The sequence below is a fragment of the Myiozetetes cayanensis genome, unplaced genomic scaffold, assembly GCF_022539395.1.
Source record: "Myiozetetes cayanensis isolate MyiCay16 unplaced genomic scaffold, myiCay2020 scf97, whole genome shotgun sequence".
Lineage (NCBI taxonomy): Eukaryota > Metazoa > Chordata > Aves > Passeriformes > Tyrannidae > Myiozetetes > Myiozetetes cayanensis.
Genome location: NW_026088263.1, coordinates 117 through 12,238, shown reverse-complemented (window position 1 = coordinate 12,238; position 12,122 = coordinate 117). Strand labels below are relative to the sequence as shown.

Genomic DNA, 12,122 nt, shown 5'->3' with positions numbered 1-12,122 from the left:
GCGAGCACCCAGGCTTGCGCAGCTCTGAAATAAATGATCCATGTCTCTCTCAAGTCATGTAATTATTGGCCAGTTGCACACCAGGTAACAAATCCAGTTTTTCTGGACAGCATTTCCACTGGGCTGGCTCTGAGGTGGATGCACCTCAGGGACATGGCCGGGTCAGGAGCAGGCAGGGGACAGGCTTGGAGGCCCCCGAGGCAGCAGTGGGGTCGCAGGGATGTCGTGACTGGGGAGAGGCCGGGGCTGCAGCCCCACGAGCGGGTTGCCAGGCGGTTGGTGTGCTGGGGGCTCTGGCTCTGCGTGGCCCAAGGGGGTCTGTGCTCAGCATCCTGGAACTGCCGGGCCAGGCCTGTAGATTGCACTGCACAGAATCCGCAGCCACGACCCAAGTTACTGCCTTGAATTTCTGACAATGCACAGCAGCTGCAAGTGCTGCCTGAAAGCCTCAGTGAGGAGGGAGGGAAGTCGCTTGTGCAACACCTCTGTTTCATACATGCTTTGCTGCAGAAAAACGCTGGGTTTTATTACTTTTTATTCCTTTTTTGATGATAAGGACTGATGGCAGATGCACGGCATTTCTTTTAAAGATACAAGTTTTAAACTTCGTAGTTAGTGACAAGCACACTCAATCAAGTCTGCAAAGTGTTTTTCGCTGCTACAATACACCTTTAGTTAAAGGAAATGTTGGTGAAGCTGTAGTATGTCCAGTCACAAAACAGAGATGCAATAGGATCTCTGGTCCCAGCATCCTCCAAGTGAAGCTCAGACAAAACCAAATCTTAACCTGTCATCCCCATCTAACCAGAACCTGCATGCTTTTCCTGGCATTTCCCAGAACAGTTACATCACCTACTGTTTGGGCCAAACTTTCGTCATTTTCCAGCAATTCTTAGGAATGCCAGAACCAGAAGCCCTTAGGCATGTAAGTAGCATCAAGAAGTCAATTAACAACCTGAGTTTGAGTGTCAACAGGAAGACTTTATTTCAGGTACTCTCTTTAGTAATTTAAGATATCTTGTGTTGTGTAATATACTCCCTAATCAGTGAACTATTCCATTTTCTGGTATGCTCATATAGATTTCCCTTGGAAGTGTCTGGCAGTAGGCTCAAACCAGTTCTGTAGCTAAGGAAAGAGAGATCAAAAACCGTTCCACTCTTTTCATTCATTTCCTTTTGCCACTATCAGCAAACACAATGAAATGAGACTTTCTGTGGCTTTAGGCTGCTGCTCAGTAGAAAATTGCCATCACTTTGGGTATATCTTCTGGTCGAATTGGTGGTTTCCTCTGGCTGCCAGGCTGCAGGAATTTCTTTATTGTGGGGATGTTGCTTATTCTTGCTTTAAAACGCTACAAAACAAAACCAAAACAGCACTGTGCTTAAGAAGCATTGTAACTGTCAGACATTTTGATGTTATCCAACCTCTAAAAGTAACATCATGCATTGATGCTGCAGAAGAAACTACAGGCTTCCCTCTATTATGCCTTTGTGGCTGCAAAGACAGAAGGTGGCCATACCCATCAGTGTTTGAGGCCAACTAAAACTCCTTAGGATATTTGATAATTCTGTAGGTCACTTCTCACCCTCCCACTCTCCCCTTATTCTCAGCCACTTTAAATCAGTGGTCCTTCCCAGATCATTGTCCATTAAAACTGTCCATTCATTTACCTGCAAGAGAGGAAATTTGGCAAGTATATCAGGTTTGCACTCTTCTGCCATTAAAATGGTGTCAAGTAACTGCACATCTGCCCTGCTTAACTGGTTGCCAACAAGAAAGTCTTGTCCATGGTCTTTCAACACCTAAAAACAGAGAACCAGATGATTTTTTTCTCTGTGTTGCTTAATATGGGATTTTCAAGGCAAGGTCATCCACTTGTCCTCGCCACATACCTTCTCAAAGGCTGGGAAGTATCTGTTTGTGGCCTTGTCCATCATATTAGCAAAATGTTGCTCCTTTTTATCTGCTGGTTGGAAACCATAGGACATGAGTTGCTCATTCAGATCAATCATTCCTTCCACATACATATCGATTCTGAAAAGAATAGATCCAGTTGGTCAAGACAAACACAGATCTGAGTGCCCCAATAGCTACTGGCATAACCCTGCTGAGGTGCTGGGAAATCTCCACCTTTTCTATCTCACATGTATAGCTTGGAGTAGTTCCCTCCAGAACGCAGTTGCATCCAGGGACAGGGGAGGCGCTTGGGTGGAAGACAAATGAAAAGTGCCTTACCCACCCCCAAACAATGTCCCCCTTCCACTTCTCACTAGGGGTGATCCTTCTCTGTACTGTGTTCTTTTTGAGCCTGAGTAAAAACTTGGCAGGTGTGTCATCCAAACTTATGTTAGAAATCCAGTCAGACATCGTAAATGAAACAGTGGGTCTATGCAATTCCAAACGTTTAAAAATACCTCAGGTCAAACCATGTGCCCTAAGAGTCCTGTTGTTGAATAACCAGTTACTAATCCTCATCCAATTCTAATTACTGGCTATTAGAGGGAGCAGGCTTTTTGTCTCCATCAAACACAGTTCCCAGAATCTGATCTGGTGAAAATGCCTGTTGTGACATTCTGCAGGAAAAAGTGAACAGGAGCAACAGGAAGACAGTCTGCACTCCTGACTGCCTTCTTCTGATAACTGTATTGCCCTGGATTGATTGATGACTGATGAGCTGCCTTGCTCCATGCTGCCCTTCTAATCTAGCTGGCTATCACTGCCCTAGACATCACCTGCAGTCACAGTCTACACATGCTGCATGAAGAGCTGCTCTATCACCCTGAATTTAGCTGGGAGCTGGGATATTCCCGTGTGACACAGAGCTGTAGTGTGAACTGCAGTCTAACAAGAAAACGTGGCACTGTTACAGTACAGGGCTCTCTCCTTCAGGTCCTTCCCATAGAGGTTGTACTTCATTGCTATGTAGTTGGCAATGGCTCTGGTCTGCACCATCTTCATGCCATCAATCTCCACCATTGGCACTTGCTGAAAGAGCAGGGATCCATCTAGGCAAAAGGAGATAAGACAAGGACACACTCAGTCTCTGAATGAGAACCATGAGTGGGTGTCAGGCAAACCACACACACTATTTTTTATTTAGAGCCATTGAATCAACTTCTTGAAGATTTTTCAGATTTGAGCAAGCACCAAAATGCAGAACTTGTAGCTTTCATGCACTGACAAAGAGATGTGTGGCATGGCCTTAACTCAGATGATTTTTGTGGAGATTAATACAGATGAGAAGGACTTAAGGATGTGATGCAGCAGTTTCTGTCATGCATTGGTACGTATAATGGAAATCTGGACAATTTAAGGATTTTTCAGCATATATAATGCAAATAAAAAAGCATACAATGTCTTTGTGGCTTCTATGTTGACTTTGCACAATGGCATCTCATCTGTAGGTGGCAGGGGGGCCAAGTGAATATTCCTATAGGAGAGCAGGACTGCAAATGCCAACCCAAGCTCAGCCTTTTTTGCGAAAGCCAAGGGAAGAGCACAGACATGTAATGTGGTTTGGGGGAAATGTGAATATCATGTTTACAAAGAGGAAAGCTGATGCTAGAAGATGAGTAATTGCCTTGAGAAACAGGAATGCATCAGAGGTACAGGTTAAAGCCCGAAATCTGGAACTCTGTTTTCATGCAGATTATAAGATCACAACATTGTAGGCAACCTAAAATCATGGAATCATAGAATCATTGAATTAACTGGGTTGGAAGAGACCTCTGAGATCATCAAGTCGAACCCTTGATCCAAACCCCACTGTGATTACTCGATCATGGCACTCAGTGTCACATCCAGCCTTGTCTTAAAAACCTCCAGGGATGGTGAATCCACCACCTCTCTGGGCAGGCCATTCCAATGCCTGATCACTCTCTCTGTAAAGAACTTCTTTCTAATATCCAACCTAAACCTCCCCTGTCAGAGCTTAAGCCCGTGCCCTCTTGTCCTGCTGCTGATTGCCTGGGAGAAGAGACCAACCCCCACCTGGCTACAACCTCCTCTCAGGTAGTTGTAGAGAGTGATGAGGTCACCCCTGAGCCTTCTCTTCTCCAGACCAAACAACCCCTCAGCCTTTCCTCATAGGACTTGTGCTCAAGTCCCTTCAGCAGCCTGGTTGCTCTTCTCTGGACCTGCTCCAGCACCTCAATGTCTTTCCTGAACTGAGGGGCCCAGAGCTGAACACAGCACTCCAGGTGTGGCCTCACCAGCGCTGAGTACAGGGGAAGGATCACTTCCCTGCTCCTGCTGGCCACACTGTTCTTGATGCAGGCCAGGATGCCATTGGCCTTCTTGGCCACCTGGGCACACTGCTGGCTCATGTTCAGCTTCCTGTCAATCAGCACCCCCAGGTCCCTTTCCACCTGGCTGCTCTCCAGCCACTCTGTGCCCAGCCTGTAGCGCTGCAGGGGTTGTTGTGGCCAAAGTGCAGGACCTTTGTTTGGCCTTGTTGAACCTCATCCCATTGGAATCAGCCCAGCTCTCCAGTCTATCCAGATCCCTCTGCAGAGCCCTCCTGCCTTCCAGCAGGTCAACACTTCCCCCCCAAGTTTGGTGTCATCTGCAAATTTGCTAATGATGGACTCAATCCCCTCATCTAAATCATCAATAAAGATGTTAAACAGGACTGGGCCCAGCACTGATCCCTGGGGGACACCACTGGTGACCGGCCGCCAGCTGGATGCAGCCCCGTTCACCAGCACTCTCTGGGCCTGGCCCTCCAGCCAGTTCTTAACCCAGCACAGAGTGCCCCTGTCCAAGATGTGTGTTGCCAGCTTTTCCAGGAGTGTATTATGGGAGACAGTGTCAAAGGCTTTGCTAAAGTCCAGATAGACACATCCACAGCCTTCCCCTCATCCACCTGATCATAAAAGGAGATCAGGTTGGTCAGACAGGACCTGCCCCTCCTAAACCCGTGCTGGCTGGGTCTGATCACTTGTCCATCCTGTAGGTGCTGTGTGATTGCACTCAGGATGATCTGCTCCATAACCTTGCCAGGCACTGAGGTCAGGCTGACAAGCCTGTAGTTTCCCAGGTCCTCCTTGCAGCCCTTTTTGTGGATCAGTGTGACATTCGCCAACTTCCAATCGTCTGGGACCTCCCTGGTGAGCCAGGACTGTTGGTAAATGATGGAGAGCAGCTTGGCAAGCTCTTCTGCCAGCTCCCTCATCACCCTAGGATGGATCCCATCTGGTCCCATGGACTTGTGTGGAACCAGGTGGCTCAGTAAGTCACTGACTATTTCCTCCTGGAATACAGGGGGGCTGTTTGGCTTCCTGTCCCTGTCTACCAGCTCCAGGGGACAGCTGTCCCAAGGGCCACCTGTCCTACTGGTGAATACTGAGGCAAAGTAGGTGTTAAATACCTCAGCCTTCTCCTCATCCCTGTTAACTATGTTCCCCCCCAAGTCCAACAAGGAATGGAGGTTTTCCTTGCCCCTGCTTTTGTTATTAATGTATTTATAGAAGTGTTTTTTGTTATCCTTAATAGAAGCAGCCAAATTGACTTCAAATTGCGCTTTTGGCTCCCTAATTTTCTTTCTGCATGACCTAGTTATACTCCTAAACTCATCCTGAGTAGCCAGCCCTATTTTCCACAGTCCGTAAACTCTCTTTTTATCCCTGATTTCCTTCAGAATCTCCCTGTTCAACCAAGCTGGTCATCTACCCCACCGGCTTGCCTTTTGGCACACTGGTACAGCCTGTTCCTGGGCACTCAAAACTTCCTTCTTGAAGCATGTTCCATCCCTCCTGTACCCCCTTGTTTTCAAGGTTTTTTTCCCAGGGTATGCTCTGGACCAGTCTTCTGAACAGGCCAAAATCTGCCCTCTAGAAGTCCAGCGCAGAAGTTTTATTGGTGGCCTTCCTTGTATCCCTGAGTATTGTAAACTCTATTATTTCATGGTCACTGTGGCCCAGACAGCCTCCGACCACTACATCTCCCACCAGCCCCTCTCTGTTTGTAAACAAAAGGTCTAGTAGGGCCCCACCCCTGGTAGGTTCATTTACCAGCTGGAGCAGGAAATTATCCTCTATACACTCCAGGAATCTCTTAGACTGCCTCTTCTCTGCCGTATTGAGCTCCCAGCAGATATCTGGCAGGTTGAAGTCACCCACAAGAACAAGGGCTGGCGACTTTGAGACATCTGCCAGCTGCTTGTAGTTCATCCCTTTCATCATCCTGGTTGGGTGGTCTATAACAGGCTCCTATTAGGATGTCAGCCTTGTTGTCCTTCCCCCTGATTCTGATCCACAGGCACTCAACCTTATCATTGGTGACCTCAAGTTCTACAGAGTCAAGGGACTCTCTAACATATAGAGCCACCCCTCCACCTCTCCTACCCTGCCTATCCTTTCTGAAGAGCTTGTAGCCATCCATGGCAGCACTCCAGTCATGCGAGTCATCCCACCATGTTTCTGTGTTGGCAACATAGCTTTCCTGCTGCACGATGGCTTCCAGCTCCTCCTGTTTGTTGCCCATGCTGCGTGCATTGGTGTACATGCACTTCAGCTAGGCTGCTGATTTTACTCTTAACTCAGGCTTTTCATCCCTGGGCTTCTCTTTGGAGAGCCTGGATTCAACCCCTTCCCCCTTCAAACCTAGTTTAAAGCCCTCCTGATGAGCCCCGCTAACTTATGGGCTACAGACCGTTTGCCCCTCCTGGATACATAAAGCCCATCTGATTTAAGAAGACTGGGTACTGTGGAGTCTGCCCCATCGTCAAAAATCCAAAATTTTGACGGCGGCATCAATCCTTTAGCCACCTATTCATAAGGTAGGCTTTCCTACTCTTTTCCTTTTTCATCTTGTCATTCATTCCAGCAAGTACAGGAACTGAGGCAAATACTACCTATGCACCTGTCCCATGAACTGATCTACCCAGTGCCTTGAAATCCTTTTTGATTGCCCTGGCACTTCTTCTATTAATATCATCACTGCCATCCTGGATTACCAACAGTGGATAGTAATCTGAGGTTTGAATTAGCTCAGGAAGTCTCTTACCTGACTTGATAATGAATAATGATTTTGATGTGATGACAAAAACCTTTACTGTGACAGGACAGGAGGCAACGGACACAAACTGAATCAAAGGAGACTCAGTCATCTGACCTTAAAGACAGGCTCTTTCACTGTGGGAAGTTACTGTGCATCGCCATAGGTTGCCCAGAGAGCCTCCGTCCTTGGAGATCCTTAGACCTCAGCTGCACATGGTCCTGGGCAACTGGCTTGTAGGGGGTGTTGCTTGAAGAGGGGAGGTGGAGTAGATGATCTCAAGAGGTCCCTTCTCACCTCAGCCCTTCCATGATTCCATGAAAACTGAATCAACCAGGTGGATGATGTCATCTAACACACTGCAGTGTGCGTCTGTGATACCTCATGCACAGTCAAGTCTAGATTTTCTTTCTAAGACACTAAGACTCCTTAGGTGTTCTCAGACAAATTATTATATTGCTATTGTTGTTGTTATCATTATCATTGTTAGTGTTATTATTAAATAGTGAAGGTATCTTACCCTTCTGTAACTTTGTCAGATCATCCTTTTTTTCCAGAAAAGATTCTTCAAACTGCAAGAAATAGAGAAGTTCAGTTGCCGTTCCATGTTTTAGCTTCTTCCTCATTTAGATGATGAAGGCACAAAGAGCTGTGTTTGGGGCATTTTAGTTTTGAAAAAATAAATAACATTTGAAAGCTGTCTGGTGCAATGGCCATCACCATGACAAAAACTCCCAGCTCACAAAACTCACCGATCCCCACACTCCCCTCTGCTTCAATATCAGAAAGTCTTAGTGCTAAAAAAGAAAACTTTGATTTATAATGTAAAGTACCTTCAGGGGTAAGCTACACTGTAGCAGCAGAATTAGTCTTTTGGTATTTTGAACCTTCAAATTTAACTGAAGGAAGTACCTGGAAGCTGCAGGTCAGTCAGTCAGTCACATTTTTCACAGGGAACATTAAAAGTACATATTTGTCACATGCTCTTAGTGTAAGAAAACAGAGGCAAACCTCAACCCCGGCTGCTGCCAGCAGCCACCGTATTGGTTCCATTCGGCCTCGTCCATTGAAGTAGTGCAGCTTGGGTTTCCCAGACATGTTTCCACGTGCCGGATAGTTTCTTGCTATTTGGAATAAAGAAATAGGTTTTGCAAAATAAAGATTCAGAATGCTGGGTTTAGGTCTCTAATTGGTCTCAAAATTGTCCTGTATGAAACTAAGGATTTATGATTCAAGACTTTCCTCAAATTAATAAAGGAGGTAGAAGTTAGACTACACTGAGGGACTCCATTGTATCATCTTGCCTTAATAATATCTTTTATATATGCAGCTTAGTTAAGCAGAACTCTGTACTAGGAGCCATTGGCCCAGAGCAGGGAACAAGCAAACCAAAACCATTGGAATCCAAAGTGTTCTGCTCTGACCAAAAGGCAGATTGTGCTTTCTGTTTATTTTGGCACTATCTCAGCATACAGTCTATTGATTCATCAGATACACAATATTAACTCAGCAATTCCTGTGCTTTCACCAGCTCCCTTTTTTCATTCTCCATGATAAAGGGGCAGGAAGGAATATTTTTCCCTCTTGTAAGCATTCAATCTCTTTTACAACACTCCCTGCTCCAGTAAATTTTTAGACAAGCCTCCAAAGACACAGAAATTAACTTTGTCTCTGATAACATCAGATTTGCCTTTACCACTGGCAGAGCCAAAGGGCAATGCCTGCTTTGACAGTTCCAACTTTGCTGGAACATAAAGCAGCAACAGTTTCTAGGCAGATCACCATCCACCCCATTCAGAACCACATGTGCACAGCAGCGGCAAACACGCAGACAGGGCCTGGTTTATATCACCTTCACAGTTATTAACACCGTGCCAACAATAAAGATAAAGCATTACCTGCAGCTAAGGGGAAATGGCTAAAACCCACCATAGTCCCCTTTTAAGGAACGTATCAGCTTCGCTACAGTAGGAAGAAGGAGACGAGAGGAAGCACTCCATACTTCTGAGGTCTACATTTCTTTTTCTTAATTCTGTACACCTAGAAAGCAGCTAACATTTTACCCTTTCTTGCATAGAACCATGATAGTAAAGAAAGTACAAACACCTAATCTGTAAAACCCATTCCCTGACTTAGTTTCAAGTACAATAATTCCCTCTGCATCTCCAAAAGCCAAAACACTTACCTTGTGCACACTATAACTCACTCTAAGCTCTCGGTAGCTTTGCCTGGAGATTATGTAAGTCTGGAGCCACTCCCACAAAGAGAACTTCAAATGGTTCTCTGGGAATGGAAATCTCCTCTCTCTTAAGGAAATAAACCCAAGTGCATCTGTTTAGTTACTTCTCACATACAAAAAAAAAATCCTGACTATTGCTGACAATGCTGACAAATGGAAGATAGATGAGAGGTCATGATCAATGGGAGCATCTGTGCCAGCACAAAATGCTATGCTTCCGATTTGCACTGCTTGGCAACCTGTTAGTTAAAAACAATTGTGATGGCTGAAAAGCTCACCCAGTTTAAAAGAATACTGTTGTCCCAGTCAGGCTTTCACCTAATATTTGATGGGTTTTTACTTTTAACCGATTGCTGCTTTACATAAGTCACATCAACTAATTCTTCTGGAATCCTTCATAAGCTTCTATCCCATGCTTAGGCATGGGGATATTCCTTCAGGACATTTCTGCTGGATTTCATTCCTGGACATAGAAGGGGTTTGTGTTTTTTTTTCTTTCTCTGTCCAAAATGTGTCCCAGAAGTTGACTTGGTGAAAATGCTCACCAAAGGCAATGGTAGGAGACAGCGAACGAAGTACAGCATGAGAAGGCAAACTGCCCTCTGCCCTCCTGATGCTTTTTGCTGGCAACTGTATTGATTTCAAAAAGTCAATGCAGCATAAACTCCCGTGAACCATCCTGCCTATCTAGCTGGTTAATACTGTTGCAGCCATCACCTGCAGTCAAGGTCAACATCCATATAAAATTCTGCTGAATTGCTCTGAGTGTAATTGCAAGCTGGGATATTGTTCATGTGTTACACGTGCAGGTTGTATCAGTTGTAGGGGATCAAATAAAAAACCCTCACCCCATCAGTCTCCACCCCTGGTACCTGAGAGACCAATGTATTCCATGGCTTGACATAAAAATAAGCTTAACAATTTATTGAGAGCTGGAGTCACAGAAGGACAAGGCATCCAAACAGTCACCACTGCAATCGACTATCTTTCTTTCTTATGTCCCTCTGTCCCCTTCTTACATTTGGGGAGGTTCTTCTCTCCAGCCTCTGAAAGCCTGCAGTGTGTCTGAGTCACCCATGCAGAGCTGTCCATGCCACTGTGCATGTTCCATGGCACCTGCTGCCTTCCAGCTGCTGCTCCAGAGGGCCCGGCTCTGGGGCCTGCGCTGTGGCACCACGGCCAGCCCTACTTCTCGGGGAGTCACAGAGAGACCCAGACCACTCTGCTCTGGGCAGCAGAACCCCACTCCTGCCATTGCTATAGAAGCACAAGATGCACACATTTTGTTTTCTGTTAACATCCAACTCAAAATAATTTGTTCGTATTTTATAACGAAGCAGAACTCTGCATAGGAATGTTGTATTTGCTTGCTTGAGAAATAACTGCTTTCCTCTCTGGGCTTCTTGGAGTGCTGAATTTTGCTGTTAGCAAAGATTTTTTGAAGAGGAGCAGATCAAACTACACTGCTGGAAACGGTGTTTCCTGCAGTTTTGCACTGAAATGACTTAGGATGCAGAATCTTAGATAATGTGAAAGAATGAAGCTTGTCCTGCATAGACCTGTGCACCAAGGTGCGTCTGGTAGCATTCCACAAACCAAAACTCACCCTTAGGTAGCTTGGCTGGATTAAGAATTTGCAGGCCTGGCCATAATGAACTATAGAGAATAACCCAGGTGTAATGACTACTCCTACAAGGACCTGACATCCACTGTCTCACAGGACTGCAAGGTAAGGAGACTTGAGTTCAAGCATGAAAGTTAATGACAGTGTCGACAACTTGGGAAAACTCATCTCACCTAACTAGGCAGACACCCACACTAAGCAGGCAAAACGCATCCCTAACCCCTACGACCAGGGCTGACGGAAAAGTCATCTTGGCCTTGTCCCTGGAGTCTTGTGGAGTGGCTGTGTCTGTTGCAAATGTGTAATATGTAAACATTTTCCAACAAAAGGATGTCCTCTGATGTTTGATCTTTGTACCCTTTCAAGCCTAATCAACAGGAAAGGAGATTTAATCTGTGAAACAGGTGGCAGCTAAGAAGCCAGCGCTAAGTGAAAGGATTGCCTTGTTAAGGTTTAGGACTCAGCAGGTTTCAGTGATCTCAGACCTATGGAGGGTGTTAGCAAAGCTTGGAAAGAAGGATGTTCTGCTAATAGTGGATACAAAGACTGCAGAATTTATGGCCACAAGGGCATTTGGCAGAACTCCCAAGATAAGGAAGAAACTAATAAAGACAACTCAGCGACCGTGCTGAATCAGCTCCAACTGGGTAAAAGGTAATTCTGGCAGGGGGAGATCGCGACCACCAACTCCTGGTCCGCTGAGCCAAGAAACCCCTTGACCCAAAAGAAGAGGGAGAGTGAACATCTGGAGTAGTTAGCAAGAGGAGTGAGGGAATCAGTAACTGTAGAGGATAATAATTAATAAGTGGTTTCACAGACTCACCAGTTTGAGCTCAGGCTCGGAAATCCGATGATAAGAAAATAACGCAATCCTATACACACTGAACATTCCCACGGAGCTCGTCACAGCACAGCACGTGACCTGCCCAACCAATCACTCTCGAGCCCGCCCGGTGGGCATGCTTAGTCGAGCAATTCCTGGGGCTCCTCCTGCGGAAACTACATCTCCCATCACTCTTTGCGGCAGCTTGGCTGCGGAGGATGACCCTTTCCCTCAAACAAGAGCACTACGTCACTTGTAGACAAACAACATTAATGCCTTTGTTTGCTGAAGTGTATAATTAGTAAAAAGTGTTGATAGTGGCTGTGCTTGCTTTGTGGAATACCAGCGAGCACCCAGGCTTGCACAGCTCTGAAATAAACGATCCATGTCTCTCTCCATCATGTAATTTTTGGCCAGTTGCACACCTGGAAAAAAATCC

General features: G+C 45.8%; 1 protein-coding gene across 2 annotated transcripts; it reads right to left on the bottom strand.

Annotated features, from left to right (window-relative positions):
- Positions 1-960: 960 nt before the first annotated feature.
- On the bottom strand, positions 961-11,785 carry LOC126653207 (glutathione S-transferase-like). 2 transcript variants are annotated; one of them, XM_050340728.1, is made up of 7 exons: positions 11,684-11,785; positions 8,009-8,121; positions 7,518-7,569; positions 2,874-3,006; positions 1,894-2,035; positions 1,672-1,803; positions 961-1,352 (listed from the first exon to the last, which is right to left on the bottom strand). In XM_050340728.1, the coding sequence occupies exons 2-7, from the start codon at positions 8,093-8,095 to the stop codon at positions 1,233-1,235; spliced, it is 666 nt and encodes a 221-aa protein (XP_050196685.1). In that variant the 5' UTR covers positions 8,096-8,121; positions 11,684-11,785; the 3' UTR covers positions 961-1,232. The 2 variants fall into 2 exon arrangements, with proteins under 2 accessions (XP_050196685.1, XP_050196684.1); XM_050340727.1 differs by lacking the exon at positions 11,684-11,785 and adding an exon at positions 9,183-9,293.
- Between the last annotated feature and the right edge of the window lie 337 nt (positions 11,786-12,122).